This window comes from Argiope bruennichi, chromosome 1, assembly GCF_947563725.1.
Source record: "Argiope bruennichi chromosome 1, qqArgBrue1.1, whole genome shotgun sequence".
Classification (NCBI taxonomy): Eukaryota; Metazoa; Arthropoda; class Arachnida; order Araneae; family Araneidae; genus Argiope; species Argiope bruennichi.
Genome location: NC_079151.1, coordinates 112,586,496 through 112,609,623, shown reverse-complemented (window position 1 = coordinate 112,609,623; position 23,128 = coordinate 112,586,496). Strand labels below are relative to the sequence as shown.

The 23,128-nt window shown below is 30.1% G+C and overlaps 1 protein-coding gene across 2 annotated transcripts in view; it reads left to right on the top strand.

Moving 5' to 3' along the window:
- The window catches only part of LOC129978667 (leukocyte tyrosine kinase receptor-like), a 227,768-nt gene that overhangs the window by 103,726 nt on the left and 100,914 nt on the right, over positions 1-23,128 (top strand). For both annotated transcript variants that reach the window (XM_056090653.1, XM_056090654.1), the window contains exons 10-12: positions 2,585-2,641; positions 5,928-6,087; positions 19,234-19,381. In XM_056090653.1, coding sequence (XP_055946628.1) covers positions 2,585-2,641; positions 5,928-6,087; positions 19,234-19,381 — 365 coding nt within the window. The remainder of the gene's footprint in view (positions 1-2,584; positions 2,642-5,927; positions 6,088-19,233; positions 19,382-23,128) is intronic.

The window sequence follows — 23,128 nt, the reverse complement described above, 5'->3', positions numbered from 1 at the left end:
ATTTTCTTTACCATTTGTTATTTTCGAACTACAATATGTTACTCCTTCCTTTTTAAATGATTTATATATTATTATAGCAACGTATAGTGACAAAACTTTATCTAAATTTCTGTTCTTTGAAAATCAACATACTTCAGTTTAACAGGTGTATATTAACGTCAATAAATTTCATATACCCATTTTGTCATAGATTTCAGGTTTTTTGATTTGGAGGTTTAGTAAATGAAAAATAATGGGCATGGTAGTGGATATGATTAAAAAAGTTTTGAAAATTTACGTAAATTATTATTATTAGACATACATTTTTCTTTTAGAAAAATGAATCTTCGTGTTGCTTCAAAATGGGAAATAAATATAATTCTTTTAAACAAAACCGAACTTAAGCCGATTGAGGTGATTTACTGCTTGTGGAATAAAGTAAAAAAAAAGTTATGCATAGCATTCTGCATCTATTTCTGTTTTTGTCTGTCAAATGAAAGAAGATTCAAACGCAGGAAAATTAAATGGATCATTATTTCTGCAAATAACCAACGGCTAATTGCCTAATTTCTTAAGCCATGAAAAACAAATCCTGAGAAATATAGCATTACATACTCTCATTATTGGTTTAATGAGTTAAATGATTTCGGGGCCGAGGGATATGAAACTGTGGCGGTTTGGGATAAGCGAGGATAGAACCTGGGACCTGGTGGTTCGCAGTCCAGTAACATAACCAGGATACAAAAGCAATTGCTCGGGTAGCGTAGTTGTTAACTGGCTTATATGCTATTCACTGCAGACTCCCCCTCCAGTGAGTCGGAGGCGAGACGAACGATATGGCTGTTGAGTGTTGATGGTGAGCTCTTGATTCAAATGTGTCTGTACCCATTTGAGCATTTGAGTTGCGCCGAGCGTGTGTGGGTTAGTGGTTGCTATGCTGTTGCTGCGTCAAGTGAGTCTGGCGACTTTGGTTTGCTGCGTCAAGCGAGTCTGACGACTTTGGTTGTGGGTAGATGGAACGACTTTGGGAGTAGATGGCGCCACAAGAGCTGTACGAAGGTTGAAGGTTCATTGTCCGAGGCCACCAATTTAGCGGATTGGGATGTGCGAGGATAGAACCTGGGACCTTGTGGTTCGCAGTCCAATAACATGACCATGATACAAAAGCAATTGCTCGTGCAGCATTATTATTAACTGGCTTATATGCTATTCACTACAAAACCTAGGAAGAGCAGTATTGTCTATTCCTGTTAGTGGTGTGATGAATTAAGGCCAAAAACATGTCAGGAGAAACGTTAATTTATATTCCTAAAAGTGATCTAATAGGTTAAAGTATGACACGCCTAATGGTTACAATTTCTAGGAATGATAACATTACAAATCTATGCCAATGATGTGTAATAAGTTAGGCCATGTCATGGCGAATGAAATTAGAAGGAAAGAGGTATAAGAAGAACAAGCACTGTAAATTCCCTGTAGTTGTCTTATGTGTTGAGGCATTTCTCGGCTGAGGATCATGAATCTCAGGAAGAAAGACTTTTTCCTTCTAGTAATAATCTTAATTATTCAAAAGATTGTAATTTGCTGCGAGTTATAAAATCAACTACTCGCTATGGTCTAGTTAGTTTCATGTAGTGGTCTTAGTTTCATGACAAAAGAAATATAAACGTCTGTCAATCTCTTCTTAGACCAGAGCGGAAGTAAACTTCTAAGAAGTTAGTCTACCTCCACATATTGCACTTAATTCAGACTTCTACCTTAGATTTCTATGGTTGCTTTGATTAAGAAAAGTGGCACTTTTAATCATTAAAATTTGTTCTTGATTAGATATGCTATACCATGTAAGTTTATACTTTAAGACTACTTACTTAAGTACTAATAATTAAGGAAAATTTTCCTTGTGCTATTTATTTAAAAAACAGCTTATTTAAGTTTTTCCGAAATAATGGAAAACTTGAGATTCATCCTATTATTTATAATAATTTTTAAAGCCCAGCAAATATACTTATTTTCAAAAAATTACTCTTAAAAAATATTTTCCAAAAGTAACCAAGGACATCTTGTCAAAATAATAATTATTTAGGTATCATGAAATTGCTTAGTCCTAAAATTTTAATAAATATTTTCCTAATATGGGAGAATTTTTAAAGTAAGTGTTGATACTCAAAAATAAATTTTAGAATAACTGTATGACGTATAGTCATTATCTTATGTACCCCAGTTCGCCGAAGATCCTCTGCTTATGTGGGCAAGCTGATAGTTTGGTTTGTTGTCTCTGTCAAATATTCTGACGTAGCTAATATACTTACAAATACTACTCTAATATACTTACAAAAAAGGGGCGTAAATATAACAAAGTTTCAATTTCTGCCATATCTACATGTCACCATGGTGAAGGTTTTCTTAAAAAGTGATATGCTGATTTATATTAGTTACTTATATTTACAGAAAGAGTTCTACATTTATCACACGGATAAATATCATTAAAATTTAATTGAAATATCCCAATTGATACTGCTTTATGTATTTTGAATCTATATAAAGCTTAATTATTTATTTCTTAAAATCAATTAATAATATAATTTTATCTTTTGTTTTTCTTTAGCTTCCAAACAAGAAGTTCCAACATCAACGGCCGAGAAACACGAGAAACAAGTCAAAAGTAAGTTTCCTTCCTTTATTTATTTAATTCGAAAGGTTATATACCGTTCTTGTTCTTCACTTTTTTTATGTATCACATTCAGGATGTTTGAAATTTATCAGGACAAACATTTTAGAAACTTCGTCGCATCCAAACGAAATCTAATGCCATAATGGCCATGTTAAGAAAATGCTAGACAAGTGCTCAAAAATAGAAAACGCAATTGCAATTAGGGGAAAATATTTATTGGATATATTTAATTAAATGGAGGAGTATATATGACATTTGGCATTGTCACAAGAGAAAGTTGATGTTAACATCGCTAAAAGTTACATTGTTAAAAGAGATATATCTTTGTACTTTGGTACTAGAATGTATCTCTTTTTAAATGTTACCGTTCGGAAGTTAAAAGATCCATCCAGTTCCGAGCGTCTTGTCTGTCTTCGCTTTCTTATTTGCTTCAGCAAGGTATTTGAAAGTTCCGTCAGAAGAAAAAACTCTAACCAGGAAACCATAGTGTAATAATGAAAAAAAAAAAATCTGAATAAATAACAATCGGAAGAGCATATGAAACGTATTTTTGATCCATAAATTATTTGCCCTCATATCCCCGTTATCGAGATACAAGATCTTAAAATCTGGCAACATTTTAAGAAAAGTTGCCAAATTTGGCGAGAAACGAATTTTTGGCGAAGTTCCTCCAAGCTCGTGAACAATATTATCACGTCCTTCACAACAAATTATGTATTTTTGCAGTTGTTTACGTATTTATGCACAATTTACGTATTGCTGCAGTATTCATTTCCATTACTAAACTAGAAAAGAACGTTACTGACGTTTGATGATGTTGTTCCACCTCCTCCTTCCATTAATATCCTATCAGATATACTTAGAGCAAACTGCTTCCAAGGTCTAAAGAATTCAATATTCAAAGGTTGAACTTTGGCAGTAGCAGCTGGTGGAATTTTTTAAATTGAAATGTCACATCTTCAGTGTCCACTTCGCTTATGTTGATGTCGTTGCAATATTGTGTTAGAACATCTACTACAATATGGGTCTCGTTACTAGCAGAGGCAAAATAAACACTTTGCAAATAAATATAAGCTAAGTCAATATAAGCTAAGTCATATAATATAAGTTTATTCAAGCATTTTTTAAACTCTGCAAATAAGAATTTGTAAATGAAGAAGTACGGAAAAATCGGAAAACATAAACACTGTAATCTAATTTGACATTTTTAATTAGGAAAAGAGGAAATTGCGCATATTTATGTTAGAACTCACATGGCCCATTAATTAAGCCCCTTTTCGTACATTTGATTATATATATTTTTAGTTTGGAGAGAAGGAAAATTAAACAGAAAGGCAAGTTGGGCGAAGCGAGGGAATTTATGTCATTAATTCGTTTAAAAGATAATGGACAGATCTGTAAATGCAATTACTGTTAAATGGTTTCGCGATTGTTTTACTGTTCCTACTTTACTTATTAACATATTTTTATTGCTTAAATTAGGAATTAATAACCTAAATATTCGTTTCTGTAAGTCATTAATTATATAATGCATTTTTTAGATGTTTTAATCCCATAATCGCCATGTCCATCCGTTTCACAGGCACTCAAATTTATTAAAAATTTAAACCTCTTTAACTTATTTAAAAAGGTTATAATTCGATGCAAAATTGCACATAATCCATAGACACTTCAAGTATTCTGTTAATCATTAATTTAATCAATAAGATAGTTCTTCGTTATGGAAAGTGCTATCTAATTAAACATTTAAAAGAAAAGGAAAAATAGTTTAAATTCACCCCATGATAATTGGAGTTCTCACACATCCATCTGCGTCAGAGCTAACTGTTTTTGACGAGTATACATTTTACATTATGCAAAATGGTGTACTACAAGTACACCATTTTGCGTTATGACGAGTTTATTCGTCAAGAGTAATAAGTAGTAAATATAGTTAAATTTTTGCTACAGAATATAGATACGCATTTTCCGAAGAGGTCGAAACAATTAACTGGTTAAACGACTTCAATATTGTTGTTGAAAATGTTTCTTATATCTGGTGAATTGCAATGGCTTCATTTCGAAGGAACAGATTAAGAAAGCATAACAGCATAATAATGTTTTAGGCTTAATTCCTCTGTGTTTATGTTATTTTTAATTTTTTTGTTAATTTTACAGAAGAGATATCGTAAATACGAAACTTTTTTGAAAGAGTTGCAAAGCGTGTGACTATAAAATGTAATATAATTAAAATATATTTTTAAAAATTTATTAAAATTAGTGAAAAATAATACGGAAATAAGGTTTGAACAATGGAGGATCTTATTATTATGATTACTTTATTATTATTTGACTTTGAAATTAAGGTAAGAATGGTTTTGTGCAGTCATACCTTCAGGGTTATCGGGAAAATTAGTTAACAAATTATTAATTTTTAATAAAAGCCTAGCTAAATTTATTAATCATTTATTATCAGATTAATTATTTATTATTAATAAAAGCCTAAATAAATCTGAAATTTCTTTTCTTATCAAGTGCCTATTACCCAATATATCACTGCATATCAAATGCCATAGCTTTAGATTCAATTTTCTACCCAGGAAAATTATTTGGGCGATTTTTTTTTCATGTTGCAGGTTTCACGATGGAAAATAGTTTATCACTTAATGTACAAGTAATATCAAACTTATAAATAATATTATGTTGAAATTCATTAATAAAAAAAGGCAGCTTAGGTGCAGCCTCTGAAAATTGATACAAATATCAGCTTAGTATACATTGCAAAGAGAGCAAAACAACTCACTTAAATAAAGACATTCATCTTATTTAAAACTTTTTAAAAGTCTACAACAGCATTTGATGCACAAATAATGCTTCATAGTATTCATAAAAGCAGAAGCAAAACCTTTTACCATTATATTTTATTTCGGCAATGCAGATCGGAAAATAGGTTAGAAATGGTAAATAGGTTATAGAAAATAGATTTTTAAATTATTTTCCATTTTGACATGACGCTAAAACTCGGGAGTATTTTTTATCGCCACATATAAAAGAAAAGATTTACTGATATACTTAAAATATCTATCAAGTTTTAGTTCGTTAAATAATCAATAAAAATCGTTTCCAAATTCTGAACAATTGTAACAGTAACAAGAAATGAACAATCATGTAAATACGCACAGAAATATGAAATAAATATATAATGTTTAAATTTAAGAAAAATATATTTAGAAGAAATAAAAAAAATGCATTTGGAACTGTTAAAAGAAATGTGAAGACGTTATTTATTATTTTGCAGAGTTCATGTTCACCACATGCGGTGCCATCGGTCGGCTCGGTCCAAACGAGGAGCAATGTAACGCCGCCTATCAGAATTCTACGACTAAGGTTTACGTGATGACCGATCCGACGTTGGAAGGAATACAGAAATGGGAAGTTCCGCAGAGCGGACTGTACACGTAAGTTAGCTTCATTTAAATTTTAATTTCTGCAGCAACAGGTTTCTGAAAAAAAAAAAAAAAAAAACAGCGGGAGTGGTCTCTAAAAAACTGTATCGCATACTTTCTAATAAACTTGGCATGCCAGAGAACGCCTTACATGCCATTGGCGTGCAATAGTTATAAAATATTAACATTTGGAGAAAATTTCCTATTTTTAATAAACCTATAGTCTTTCCTTGGTCTTTAGTCTCAAAATCCCATACCAAACTTCATATATTTAGGTCATTGCCTTTTTGAATTATCGCGTTACATGTTTCTGAAAGTACAGACAGACAATTAACCCATTGTTGGTTTTGGCTCAAAATGTGGCTTTGGTTTGGTTTAGTTATATTAACGTCCCGTTTGAAGCAACACTAGGGCTATTTTAGGACGGACCTCATAATTTTGAACCACGGTCAGATGACGAGGACGAAATCTGAGCTGGCACCCCCCTCTCCGCACCACACCAGCGGGAGGACGTTTGCTCATGACGGATTTAACGTGCGACAGACCCCCTTACACGACGATTCTTCGATGGAATCGGGTCTCGAACCTGAAACTCTCCGGTTCCGAAGCCGAGACCTTACCACCAGGTCACTGCGGACCTCACTCAAAATGTGGCAAATGTCTACACTATAGATGTTAAATCTATGTACCAAATCATATCTATCTAGCTCTCTTCGTTTTGTTGTTATCGTGTTAAATTATATTAGAATATATTAAATTATATTATATCGTGTTAAATTATATTTTGTATTTATCCTGTTAAATTCTTAGCTGGATAGACGAACTTACTCAAAATTCGATAGAAATCTGCAAAAAGTGATTTAAAGACCGTGTACCAAATTTCAAACATCAAGCTCAAAGCGTTTTTGAGTTATTTTTGTCACAGACAAACCAACAAATATTTTCCAAAAATAATTTTTTGAACTGAGGGTGGTCGGATACGTAGAGATTCATCAAAATCCCCAGTTAGTATTTATTGGCGATTACTATACTTTCCATATATTACGAATGCGAAAAAATAAAAAAAGCCGGGGTGTTTTCACCTCAGCATTATTATATATTCGCTTTGATTGGAATGTATGTTTCCCATTGGCCGTAAAGTGACACGAAACATAAGTACTTGAAAGCGTTTATTGTAGAAATACGACATTCTTTCGATTACCTTTCGATATAAAAACAACCAAAATTGAAGCAGGTATCATAATGTGAGAATTTCTTATATTGGTAATCCGTCGCCTGAGAGTGGAACCGGTGTGTGAGAGACCTCTGAATCACAACGTAATTGACGGGGATGTTGTATGTCCAAGAATCTTTTCAGAGATTGAAATAATGGTACATACTGGCAATAAGATCAGGTTAATGCAGCGAGCGGGACCATTGCAGTAGTTAGTGTGAGTGTTGTGTCGAAAGAGGAAGAAAGGATGAACACTGCTGTCCTTAAGTTCTTCTCTTGTACTTCTACTCACCTACATCACTAACATCGGTTCCTACACAGAGGAAATGCTGAACAGCCAGCGTTTCCTTAGCGTTAAGGACGTGCAGATGGTCGTCAGAAGCAGTTCTGCACTCAGGCGGCAGATTTCTTTGAAATGACATACAGAAATTAGTGACATGTAAATGGCATACACTTTAATTATGGTGATCTTTATACTGAGATGTAAGAGAAAGAGCGTTGTATCTGTTTAAAAAATGTTCTTGTAATTATTATCTTTTTGCAACTTCTTGGAAACTTTGTTTGTATTTGAGCCAAATATTTCTACATTACGTTGCGCCTTTTGCTTAGAAAAAATGTTTTCCCTTCAATGAAAAGAAGTGTGTTTTCTTTTCCGACATCTTTTCTTTTTTGTATGATGGGAACAATAATACAATAACAGAGTAAAGGCCACGTGACAAGCTTTATTTAGTAAGTTTTTACTTTTTTTAAGTATCTTGTTCACAAAATACAGATAGAAATAATTTCAATAAAGGGTTACAAACACAGCGAGTTCTAAAAGTTGGAGTTTCATCGAAATTTTTAAGTTGGAATTTTAGATGATTAGAAAGTTTCTCTCTAACATTTCGTAGAAATGAAGTTTCTAGGAATACTAAACATTTTAAGAATTGTGAGTATTCTTCCTTTGAATTCTTGGAAGAAGTTTTCAAGTTATGGTAAATGGTGAAAACTAATTGATCATTTGTATTATGGAACCAAATATTTCAGCATGGCATTAAAAAAAGCCAACTAAAAGTATCCAAAAATATCGAAATTGATCATTGTGCAATGATGTATATAAAATTGTTTAAAGTTTTTGCATCTAAGACTGGGATAAAAATTTATTGGTTAGGAATTTTAAAAAAATGACTTAACCCTTTAAATCGGCCATTTTTTTTCTTGTAATATTATGTTAAAATATTTTTAGGTTTGAAATTATAATAATAAAAGGGATTCATTTTGTTTATTAGATAAATTTAATTTGATTAATTAATAATTAAATAACTAATCAAGACACATCATTTTGTCTGGGATGAAGAACTGAAGCATCTAAGTTTCTGGCTTACTAAAAAAATTTTCAGAACTTATGCCAACCTACATAATTTCATACAAAGATTGATAAATTTGGTGGGAAGCATACTTCCCACGGCCTTAGAAAGGGTTAAGTGAAAAAAATGTAGTGTAGATAAATAATAATTCGAATTTCAATTAGATGGAAAAACTCATAATCTGATTATATTTCAATTTGTCTTTTCAAGAACTTGAAGTCATTTTTGTTTATTTGTGAAATATACAGATCCATTAACGCAAGATGCAGTACGATATCCCAACTATGTTGCCCCCAGGGTTATCAATTAACTTTGCTGCGATCCTGCATACTCATAAATAGAACGATCAATTTGCAGTCGATATTCTGCAGCATTCTGACAGGTATGTAATTTCAATAATCAAACCACGTGTCATATTTCAATTATCCAGTTCACTACATTTGCAAATTATCATATTTGCATGGAAGTCGGTGGGCAGATAAATAGGCTTTCCTCTGATAAATCTCATTAAAATTTGATAGAAATCTATAGTTTTAATGTTCAGATTCAAATGTCAAATGTAGTTTTTTAAAAGCAGAGTGTTTTAAATATAAATTCCTCATTTATCGGTGATCTGATTATATTTAACGTCTAAGATTTCAATGTTAGTCAAAATATTTATCCAGATGAGTTAAAACTTATCAAAACCAATAATTAACCACGCCCTATAATAATTTTAGATCTGATTATAGGGAACAAAACGATTTTAAAAATTTACATTTATGACAAAGAAACGAATTCAAATTTAGCATTAATAAAGATATGTTTCGGAACTTTGACATTTTACACAAATTTGCGAAAACATTATTTTAAATCGACTCATAAGAATTTATGAAACAGGCAACGAAAGAAGCTCAGTCAAAAATGAAACAAACACTTCATAGAATCTCTATCTTTGAACTTTATAATTTAAGTTGTAAGTGAAAGATTGCGTATCAGATTTATATTGATGTAATTATAAATTGAGAAAAGGACGTCCAAGTCAGTAAGATCTGTTATAGAACCTAGAAAATACGCCTTTCGGCAAGAATTAAAGGTCCAAAATAATTATATTTTTCCTTCATAATTTTTCCATCCACCTTTTATTTAAAAATAATATTTTTCTTTCATAATGTTTTCCAGCAACATTTTGTTATTTTTTTTTTTATTTCAACTTGCTTCCATTTTAACCTTTTTATTTTAAATACCATTCGTCTATCGCTATCTTCAACGCACACACCCAAAAGGTCTTAGCATTCACCTGACAACTTTCACAAACGCGTGCCAAAGTTTTATTATTTGATATACTCTAAACATCCGACCTTTGGTCGTACGAAGAAAATGTCTTCATAATGCGCTTTTCTCATAACATAATTCTCTCCACTTTTTTTAAAATTCTATTATGTTTCCTTTTTTATTTATCTTGGTTTATTATGCATCTCCTTTTTAAATTTTTATTTTCTGTATCAGTTTCGCAAAGCGTTTTTATATCTTTCCACATTAGTCCATTATAGATAGAATTCGAAGTGAAGACAGTAACTTTTCAATTAGTGTTTCGATACTGTTTACAGAAATTGCTATAATTTCCTTTTCAATCAATATTAAATTCATTTCCTTAGCAATAAATACGCTATTTACCTACCCGGTAAATAAAGAGTGAACAAATCAAATTCATAGATGAACAATTCAAATTCAAGTGAGAGTGTTAGGGAGATGCGATTTTTATTTTTTCGTATGCATAGTTTAGAGAAAATGTAATAATCGCCAAAAATTTTGAACTCCAGATTTTGACGGATCCCTTTGTTTTAGATCTTCCTGAGTTCGAAAACCATATTTTTGGAAATTTTCCGACCGTCCGTCTGTTTGTTCCTGACAAAGATATTTCAAAAACGCTTTGAGTTAGACGGTTGAAATTTGGTATACTGTCCTTTGACCAAATTTGCAGATTTCTGTCCAAATTTTGAGTAAATATGTTCAGAGGAAGTTCTCCTGTCAAGCTGTTCAAATGAATTTTAACACGATCACTATAAAACGAAGAGATCTAGAAGATAAGATTTGGCACACAGATTTAACATCTATAGTTTGGACATCTGTAAAAGAGTGAGACAAAACGAATAAAGAATTGGCTGTATATCGGTCTGTACTAAAAATACTAAATTAACGCCAAAGTTTAATATTTGATAAGTATCGTATGCAATGATATGCAAGGCATTCTATGAGATAATATCTTTGTTAGACAGTATGCGAGAAAGTTTGGGGGAGACCACGCCAGAAGGTTATTTTCGAATTATTTCTTGCATTTAAAATAGGAAGTTCACAGGCAAATTACATCACAAGCAAATTATCACTTCATCATGATGAATAACTTTCGTATAAAACAATAACTTAAAATTTAGAGGATTCTCCCTCCAAGTTCTCCCCACCTTCGAATACTTTTTAACCCGTGCTTATTGTATATTTAAAAAAGTAATTTTAAGAATTTTTATTGTATTTTAACCCTTTCTAGGGCCGTGGGAAGTATGCTTCCAACCAAATTTATCAATCTTTGTATGAAGTTATGTAGGTTGGCATAAATTCTGACAAATTTCTTTAGTAAGTCAGAAACTTAGATGCTTCAGTTCTTTATCTCAGACAAAATGATATGTCTTGATTTGTTACTTAATTATTAATTAACCAAATAAATTAATTGATCAAATTAAATTTATCTAATAAGCTAAATGAATCCCTTTTCTTATTCTAATTTCAAGCCTAAAAATATTTTAACATAATGTGACTAGAAAAAAATGGCCCTTTAAAGGGTTAAGAAAGCTCTCATGAATTGCGCTTTCTTCCACTTTTTTTAACCATATAGTTCTATGAAAAATTCTATAACCTATATAACCTATAGTTCTATGATGTAAAAAAAAAAATTAATATATGTTCGATAAAATGGAATCTATTTCCATCTTTCAAGTCGTCAGGTGTGTTGAAATATATTTAAACGTCTGGTATTTGAAAACTCTATCAGATCTTTTCTATTTAAATTACGGAAATTCCACAATTTTAAAAAAGAAATGTATAAAATTTCTTCAGAATTGTGAATATAACTTCGGCTTTTAAAAGTAAAGAGCATCTCTCTAATGAAGAGTGAGTCAGCCTGTTTAAAAAGCTCTTTATAAGGATGAAAGTTAATTTGAAAAACTATAGAAGATGAAAGTATTTATAAGAACTTAATGGTCTTAAAATCTCTTTGAAACACCTACGCAGAAGGTAGAAATTAATTTCATTTAAAAATGGTTCTTCAAAATTTGTAAGATTGCGGTAAAAATTCTAAGAAATTGCTTTAATCCTTTTTAAAAGTGTTTTCCAAGAAGGAAAAAGAAACAGTTTTACTGCAATGCGGATACATATTTGAACATTCTGTTTCTTTTTAAGAAACCTTCTGTCGAATGAGTGACTTTTCTCTTTAAAAGATTTCAAGAAACAGATCATTATTGTGATATTAAAAATCTAAGAATGAAGAATCTAAGAAATAATTTCAAATATTTCCAGACGAAGAAAAATGTTGAAAATGATAAAAAAAAATATTCTTGGAATTTCACAATTACCGAAGTAATTTCAAGTTGTAATCCAAAGAAAATCGAATACATCTGTTGTGTTAGGAAGAAAATAACCTTATTTTATTGCCTTTTCATATCGAGAGAGATCATACTGAAATTCATGTATAAATGCAATTGTGTATTAGTCGCCAATAGCGAATAATAGTTGCGAAAGAGGCAATTAGTGTGGGATATTTGGCGATAAATTGTTGGATCACTTTTATTACACAAGCACCAGAATACCAAATGTGAATTCTGGATTTCTTTTTTTTTTCAATTCCTACTATTAGTTCACACTCTCCCTATGTATATTTATATATCTTGTTCAAATTTTCAATCGTTAATAAAATATTTTTTATTCATCCACTCAAGTTCAAATACATTCTTTTAAACTTGTAGTGGATGACACTTGATGTTAATACAGATTTTTCAAATATTAATTAATTAATTAAATTTAATTAATTAATTTTAGTTTTATATGGGAGAAAAAAATTTCTCTTATATAAGATATTTAGCAGGATATAAATATAGGAATAAATACAGTCAGTGGCGAAGCGTGTAGATCGCTGGAAAAAAAATTTCTATTTCAGATTCTGTTTTTATTCTGGGTTCTAGTCTGAGTCAAGGAGGGAACAAAATGGAAAATGAAACATGTGAATAAATTAGTGAGCTACCATTAATGCTATCATGGGCATGAACAGTACATAAGATGCTAGGTAGCACTGTAGATTATGTAGTATTATATCTAGGATGAAAACTCTTCGCAGCAGGTCAAACATATGTCGCCTTGTGTCGTGTGAAATCATTAGATGGACTGTTAATTGAAGAACTGGACTGCTCTAAACTCACTAGAAAGGTTCCTTTCAATAATGAAGCATTACAAGAGATGGATAGAATGAGAAATTATAGACCACCATCAGCTTCATAAAATTAGAAACGTAAACAAATAGAAAGAGAATAAATAGTAACAAACAAAAATAATATTCCAATACCATACGTAGAAAGCAAAATGGATAATTGCAAGGAAATTCGCTTTCTTTTTTATCACCTAATATTGTGATTCTGTCATATGTATATACATATTTATATTAATTGTAATTATTTAATAAAAAGTAACTAAAATAAAATCTTTCTTTGTTGACCTAAGTAGGAATTGACTTTAATTTTTTTATATATTACTTGTTTTCTTTGCTACCTATTGAAGCCAACATTTAGCAAAAAACTACATTTGTTATCACAAAATACCAAATTTCATACATTTTAGTCGCTGTGCTTTTGAATTCTCGGATTTTTCTCGCCAAAAATATAGTAAACTATATCGTCTAAAGCTTTTTAAAAAATTTAAACATCTCGCATCTTCGGATGATATTGCATATATTCAGAAAGTTTTTAAGATGTTTTCACTTCTTTCAGCAAATCTTGTATAGAGCTTGTTAGTAAATATTATCAAGTAAAACTTTATCACCTTTTTTTTCACCATGAAGTTTGCATCTTTATTCCCTTCCGCCAATATTATTAAGCATATTAAGGAAAATATCTTTGTAATACTAACATTTAAAATAAAAATAAGCTCCATATTTCTTTATTAAAATGGTTGTAGATAAAAAGTGTCGAATTTCCTTATTTTAGGTCCATCACCGTCATCCTCGCGGAAATTTCATGAATTGATTGGCAAACTTTCTCGAAATGGCTGTTGAAACAGTCTAATAGTCTCTATGATATCTGGAACTTCATAACTCTATCAGATTTAATATAAATTTTTTAAATATATTTGTTTAAAATATTAGTTTATCAAGGACCAGGATCACAGGATCATTTATTAAAACAGTACTGAAACTTAAACGCACTAATTTTTTTAGTTATTAATTCCAGCAGTATAAAATATAATTTGTATCATTTTTAGCATTTTTTTCAGTTGAAGTTATACGTTTAATTCTAAAGGTTTATAAACTAGCAATTGGGCTACGATTAGATTCCATGCTTTGTACATGCATGATTATAATTGAAAAAATTGGTATACAAAGAAGTTTAAAAATAAACCTATCTCATTGGAAAATTAATTTAATTTCAAGTTGGCCTAAAAAATATTTTTATTTGGAATATTTGCCCCAAAGTTATTAGCAGAAAACCGCACACCGCACAATTGCTAATTAAGAATAATTTTAACAACATGTTTCTAAAAAAGGTAATCGGATATTTAAAAAAAGCATGAATCCATTTCTCTAAAGAATGCTTCGCTATGTAAAAAAGTTAATAAAGCCAGTCGAATATTTACATTTGCGTATTACAGAACGTCGAAAAAGAAATATTGCTGAATGTTCATATAAAGTTGCATTCTCCTAAGAAAATATTATTTTATAAACTTCCATCATTATGTAGCGAATTGGCAACAACAAAACTGAGAAAACTCTTCTTTAATTCGTTCATTGTTTGTTTGAGTGTATAATATTTATTTTACTGATTTTACATTGTTATCTGCATTCATCAGATTAACTGTGAATGTGATAGAGAACTTTTTTCTTTCTTTTACTTTTAACAGCTTTGAAGGTGTTTTTTATGAATTTTATGGATGGTGTTCGAAAAGGATTTTTTTTTTAAATTTTGTTGTTGCCAATCCGCTACAATTATAATGATTCCTATCTCTGAATTGTTTTTATTATGTCATAAGACGTAAACATGTTTTTGTTTTCACCTATTATATATAATATCTCAATATCTTACTAAATAATTCTATTTGTTTTCCTATAAATGATTTACGCCATTTTCAAACTGAACTATACTAATTCTGCAAAGAATTTTACAAAGATAAAATAATGTAATTTTTTTTTTAAAAAAAGCATAAAAGTTAAAATGATTCTTTTCAGCGAAAGAATTTCAGCAAACTCTTTCACATTTAAAATGCATCGAAACTATGCAGGTATAAAAGGGTTTCAAAAGAAAAATGCGACTACGTTTTCGAACCCAACAATTTGTTGTTGATTTGTTGAGTCGAAATGCAAAGAATCTGTTTTTAAACTGCTCAAAAATCACCATATTCATCAATAATTCACGTCTTCTCTTCTCGAGTCTCAGCTGGAGTGAATGATCTTCCGTTTGTTTTTCTCTTCAGGGATTCTTCTCTTTGTTGTTTATTCAATTTTTTTCATCTGACAGGCTCAATCGTAAGTCGTCTATTGGATTGAAGTGGTAAATATAAAATAAATGATCAAAGTCAGAGCTCTAAAAAACAAATTTTTCACAGAGCACATATTTATCCGCGTTTCGCAGAAATATAAATCATATCATAGTAGGATGCGTACATATGGCAGTATCATATACACACCTTTAGTTTATTCGTAGCTTTCACATATTTAAAACCATCTAGAGTTCCCACTCTTCCATATTCCCATATATCAATACAATACGAGTTTTTTACATTCTCTTATATGTAGTATAGAGTAAATATAGTAATCGTCAAAAAATTCGAATTCGATATATTGACGAATCTTTACGTTTAGACCTCCCTAAGTTTGAAAAGCCCATTTTTTGGAAACGTTCCGTCTGAAAGATAACTCAAAACGCTTTGTGCTAGATGGTTGAAATTTGGTAGACGATCTTTACGCCAGATTTATAAATTTCTATCAAATTTTCGGTAAAATATGCTTATAGGAGTTTAGTTTAGTTTAGTTATATTAACGTCCCGTTTTAAAGCAACGCTATGGCTATTTTGGGACTGGCCTCGTAATTTTGAACCTCTGTCATATGACGAGGACGATACTTTGAGGTGACACTTGACGACACCTTTATGTAGGTTGGCATAAGTTCTGACAAATTTTTTTTGAAAGACAGAAACTTAGATGCTTTAGTTCTTTATCTCACACAAAATGATGTGTCTTGATTTGATACCTAATTATTAATTAATCAAATTAATTAATTAATCAAATTAAATTTATCTAATATGCTAAATGAATCTCTTTTCTTATTCTAATTTCAAGCCTAAAAATATTTTAACATAATATGACTAGAAAAAAATGGCCCTTTAAAGTTTAAATGAGACATCAATACTGAATTTTTTTTTATGGTCACAATACTTTCTTTTCATATATTTCATATGTAAAAGGATGCTTATTATAATATTTGATATTTTTACATGAAGCATATAAAAAAGTAGTTATTAATTGTTAGATACCGGGAATTTGATAAATTTTCACATTTGAATTCTAAATTATTATTTGCATTGAGTTGGAAAAATAATATTTTTTGTTTTATGTTAGTTAGTCTGTGAAATGATCCAAACATAAGATATCTCAATCCCCAGCATGTTAGATGAATGGAATTTGGCATGGAACTCTGAACACCATATTTTTTGAAATTATATTTTGGTCGAATTCATGAATAGAAATATATTTATTCGTTTGCTTGCTTGAATTTGATCTTCACTCATAGATTCAACAAGCTATATAAATGAAATTTGGTACAGGATTTTACCATTAAAATTAGATATCGGTCAACATCCTTCAGCGCCAAATCATTGAATTGAGATTGAATTTTAAGTATTTAAAATTCATTCATGCACAGTAATAAATTTATATTTGTAATTAAGCGTGGATTACAACCACGCTTGTATCATAAAGGATGAGAATTCAACCAACAAATTTATTTTTGAGGAATAAGCGCCACAATGGGATGGCGCCTTCGTGCCATAGCCAAACAGTAAAACATACCTTATGTGTATATAGACATGATGACTCAAAATGCATGAACTTACTAAATTGCATGAACTTCATGATCATCAATAACAATGAACCCTGTAGATATGTATCAAAATTAACTATTATCTTGTGATTATTTAAGTGCATATTAATAAATAATTATTAGTTTTAAAGTATGACAAATATTTTGATGTAATTTAATATGTGTTCTTGGCTCCAAAATTGTTGATCTATGAAACAAGCTACTCGATTGAACAGATATTAAATGAATAATTCGATTATATTCAATATGCTACGAATTAGAAAATAAAATTCGATTATACTTTTGAAGTTACAAGGAGAGAACGTTCCCAGTAGATTCCATTTTATATGTGATTTTTTGAAAAAGTGTCAATTAAAACCGCCGTTCTGGCTCATATCTTTTAATTAATCAGTCGAAGGCTTCACAGTGTATCGAACTGAATATTTACATGTATATATCAACATAATAACTTGAAAAAATGAAAAGGAATTTGGTACGTTTTTTCTCAATAAACATATTACTAAGAAAAAATATTTTTTTTTAAAAAAGATATTTCTTTAAAATTCAGATAATAGACTTCTTAGTGATGCAAATTCTATTTCCGTAACAACATTTTAATCTAATTTTTATAAAGCTTAAAAAATATATTTTACAAAATAGTTTTCATTCGTTTAGATCCCGGATTTATATTCCGAGTATACACTACATGCAAGCGTAATATTAAACATTTTTTTTGTGTGCATATTATCGTAATTACATAATGACGAGTAAATTTTAAAAATAAAATAAAGATCTATGAATTAAACTTAAAACTTTATCATGATACGATACTTTAGATGAGGTTTTCGATTCACCTTTATGGTTTTTCCTATTAAATATTTGAATTTCTAATAAAATTTTTTATTAAAGTCTATTCAATAAATTTTCATATAACGGAAAAAATTATCAATTTTAAAATCAGAAGATATTTTTTTATGTTTTCTATTTATCGAATTGTAATTATATAGCCGAGCAGACAGACTTCGGATTGAATGTTGCTCAAAACTTGATCAGTCTTCAAGTATTGCACAAAGTCTACTTACATATTTCAAGCGTCTCATTCAATATAATTTCAGTTATTCAAATGTTTACCGACCAAATACACTTCTGAATTATCGTGTTCAGGGAGAGACAAACATAATTCTAAAAATATGTTTCCTGGATTCAGAGGAGTCTAAAAAGTGAAAATTAGTCAAAATCTCATTTTCAAAATCAATTTTTAGAAAATTGCAATACTTTCTCAATATATTGTATATGAGAAAATAAAAATACAAATCTTAGACGAATGTAATTTAGTATGTAGTCTCTTACATTATAAATACAAATAAAAGTTTGCTTCAAATAGTATGAAAAAAGGACTAAACATTCATAATATGTTTTATTTTCTCTTGCATGAAGTATAAAAGGCAATGCACCATAAATCAACGCAAGATAGAGTGGAGCTGGGAGCTTTCCGTACTGTTTGTAAAAAAAAATTAATATTTTTCCGTCGAATTTATCAAGTAGCTTCATAAAAGGATACATCTTATAATCCGTGACTACATTTATTTTGCGAGCACGTATTAACTTTTAAGTTAAAGGTTTGCTGCCGATGTTTTTTAATTTCCTGACTCTGATACTTCTAATGATAACTATAGAATCTTATCATACATAAAGAATAAATTTTACACAAAACAAACAAAAGGTTATTCAGACATAAATCCAAAAATAATAATTATTCAAAGTAATTTGATTATGCAATTTTTTTAATCTGAAAAAATTGTATAATCAAATGAGGAAACGAATTCACAAAATGATCAACTGATGAAACGAATGCACAAAATGATCAATTGATGAAACGAATTCACAAAATGATCAACTGATGAAACGAATGCACAAAATGATCAACTGATGAAATGAATGCACAAAATAATCAACTGATGAAACGAATTCACAAAATGATCAACTGATGAAACGAATTCACAAAATGATCAACTGATGAAACGAATGTACAAAATGATCAACTGATGAAACGAATGCACAAAATGATCAACTGATGAAACGAATTCACAAAAATTTCCTAAAAAGTACTTGTAATTAGCTAAGAAATTGTATAAGGTATGAAAATAATTAAATAATTTGGAAAAAAGTTCGCCTATGCAGCAAACACTTAAGTCGCAGCTTAAATCTGAAAATTGGATGCATTAGTCAGTTACAAAATTTATTAAAATTAATTCAGATTTCCTTTAAATTTTGTTTCATTTTATTTCAGGGTGTTCGTGAAAGGTGCCGGCGGTGGTCCAGGCGTGGATAACCGAGGCAGAAGTCTGGGTGCCTCTCTTCGGGCCACATTCGACTGGGAAGAAGGAGACTTCATTTACATCCTGGTTGGGCAGAAGGGCATCGATCCTTGTCGAACTGTAAGTGTGTGTTATCAATAAAAATTAATCAATATTATTGATGTTAGTTAATGTTGAGAATAAACTTGCCATATAAATTTGATGAAAAATTTATATACTGCAATTCATAGGATACTAATACTATTTTATTGTATACCAACTGATAGGTGGGGTAGGAAATACAAATACGAAAAAATATGATGACTGGTAATACCAGCAAGAGAGTTAGAAGGTTCTTTTAGCCAGCCTTGCAGCTGAATTTCAGCAAGTTTTATTTAAAGTTTCGAATTTGTAAGGGAAACATGCAGGTGGTGACATAACTGACATGCCATTTCATTGCAAAAATTTCTGTAGCCTCTGTTAATTTCACATAATGGTGAGTAATTTTGAATAGTTCGCCAATCCAAAAATTTTTATTGCCAAGAATTTTCAAAAGTTTTGAAACCCCGGCATGCTCATCCAAGGGTAAAGTATCGCCAAATAAAAAAAAAAATTTACTCATCATTGCTTTGTAATTTTGTACATTCTTTTGCTAATCAGGATAGCGCTTCCATTTTCATATCTCTGTGTGAATCTGGCTTTAATTTGTTAATTAATTTTGTCATATTTTTCTTTAAAAATTTGTATCTTCCATTTTAAACCTTTAAAGGGCCATTTTTTTTTAAGTCATACTATGTTAAAATATTTTTAGGCTTGAAATTAGAATAAGAAAAGGGATTCATTTAGCTTATTAGATAAATTTAATTTGATTAATTAATTCATTTGGTTATTTAATAATTAAGTAACAAATCAAGACACATTATTTTGTCTGAGATAAAGAACTGAAGCATCTAAAATTCTGACTTGCTAAAAAAATTTGTCAGAACTTATGCCAACCTACATAATTTCATACAAAGATTGATAAATTTGGTGGGAAACATACTTCCCACGGCCCTAGAAAGGGTCAAATCATATTGCATGTTGCACTTTCCATCATAACTCTGTTGGCGATTAATATGATATTAATTTAATGTTCTATTATATAACAATAGAAAATGTCCTCTCGTTCTACCTAAGTATCTGGCTCTGAATGATCGGATTGTCATGACAATAAAATGCGTAGTATGGTTAGTTACAAAATGGCCATCACCGTTCCATGCATCAAAACTTCTCAGTGCTCCAATATTCAAATATTCCTCAGTGCTCCAAATGTGGCTAACACAACCACACTTTCACTATTTTACCCTCCAGGAAAACGTAGGTCTTCTTGCTTATCCAGTAACTACAAATCCTCATATCTAAGATGAGCCCAAGAAGTTACTTAAAAGTATGAGGTGTGTAGCAAAAATGACAATTGTTTCCTAAGGGATGACTATTGTTTAAAGTAATAAAACATTTACAATTTTCTTAGATATTGTATTATTTTCATCCAGCGATTTAGCAATTTAAATTCATAAATTGGACTAGAGGCATGAATATTCATGATATCCGCATTTAGTGTGTTAATATTGGTGGATTCAATATCCATATATAAAGAGGGTTAGGGTATCCATTGCCATCTATCATTAAAATCTATTATCATATTTTCATTGAAAAATTTGAGTGATATAACTTACCTCATTCTATTTTAGGAGCGATTCGCCCTATGAAATCTTGATAATACAATCTTTAGACAGGGTATATTCTGTAATAGTGGCCTGATAGTTAATTTGTGAACTGTTAGAAAAAGACGTATATTTATAATTAGAAAATACTGTAAACAACGTAAAGAATTAAATTTTATCTTATTTGAGTCAACACATGTATTTATGAGAAAAATACTAAATTTAAACAGATAGCCGGGTTTTTTTACTCATACGTGGGAAAACATTCTTGAGATAATAGCATTTTAAGCAAAACCTTTCAATCTTTTTCAACTAAAATTGAATGAATAACGAGTATCTTTCTTTTAAACGAATTTTGACAATTCTAATTGCTTCCTAAAACAAGATCTGTTAAGCAAAGCACTGAATTTCCGTGAGATAATTGTTGATTGGCTAGTAATAAAGAAATTCAAAACTTCGTAATGCAGCAAATCTGTTCACATTTGAGTAAAATATTTTTGTTAAAAACTTTAATTTCTGTAAATAATTTCATTTAATATGTCTGATTGGATCTGTTAGATAGTTATATATGATTATCATCTTGTATAGATGGTTATATATGATACTTCTTTTGAAAGACATTTATTAATTGAATCATCATAATTCCGTAAGTCTTAAAGGGTATTATTAAAAATAAAAATAGGTACAGTAGGTTATTAATTAAGTTTTTGGAAACATTGTATTAACATAGTTATTCTTATTAATTAGGAAATATTTTTTTTGTTTTGGGCAGTGTGTCTTTAAAATCATTATTGCGTTTTTAATTCCTGCAATTCGCGAAAAAAAAACCAAATACGACAATGGTGCGCGAACGATATATTTTAAGTAAGGTGAAATTCTCAATAGAATCCGTAAAAGGATCTTCAGACCAAAAAGAGGTAGGAAATGGCGTGGGAGAGTATAGCTTTTCACTTTCCCAAAACTTAACAGTTGTAGTTATAAAATTAATTCAGATTAAGCGAATATATTACTAACAATCTTTGAGCTGAAAATTTTTCGATAGTTACCTTTTATAAGTAGAACTGGAAAATGATTTTCACTTCGTTGGTCAAAACATATGATACACTGTTCGAAAGCTTTCATTTGTCGCACTGCGTGACAAAAGATCCGAAAACAATTCAAAAAATCTCCTGCTGCATGAGCAGATAATCATGTGAGACTCATATGTCTAGAACGACTTTTTCTCTCAGTCATGATGGGGAGAGTACAGAGGAACTTAAATGTGTCCTCTTAGATGCAAAATTCGAATTTGAGATACATGTACATCATGAATACTGTAACGTGTTTCATAAAGATCCCCTGAATGAAAGCATTTGTTGGTGGGATGGCTAATTGAATGGAAACTTCTGAAACATTTCTGAACGAAAAATTCGTTCACTTCATATCACTTTCATATGACTACTTGCAAATGCACCACGAAATTCTCCCACTGTTCTGAAAGCTTTTGCTTTGTTCTTTACGCAGAGAGACTGATGAGGATTTTCTAACAAAGTGCCACAATTATTAGCCAAAAAATAAAAATCATTTTATTTTTTAAATATTATATTGCCATATATTATTTTATCATCATTTCTTAGAAATTCCAGAAATGGAAAATTTTTATTATGATTAGGCTATAATTTAATTTTCGTTTAGTATTCTAATGTAATATCATGATGAAATTAAGTTTTAATCCTCCAGTCATTTTCAACCCTTTGAACTAATCTTAGTGCAAAACCTGATTTTCAAAGTGCTAAAAATAGGAAAATATTTCCATTTGTAGAAATGTTCTAAATAACAAAAAACCGTTTATTTAATGGTGTTTGAAAAGATAAACGTACGTTTAAGAAAATTGCGAATTTGGAATTTTTATTCAATCCTTTGTTTTTATATCTGTGAAAATATTTTTACTACAATTGTGTTTTACTGTTTGGCTGTCAAAGCTGACCGAGGTATGGTATACTGAATTCCATTATTTTAAGATGATTAGTAGAAGCTTCGAAAAAATGACATAATTTTGATTTGAGGAATTTACTTGATTTAAAATAATAATTGAATTAAAATAATAAAATAATAATTCAGTTAATTTAAAATAATAATTTTCAAAGGTTCATATACAAATTCGCCAAATTATTTAAAACTGCAAATTTTTAATTGCAACATTTAT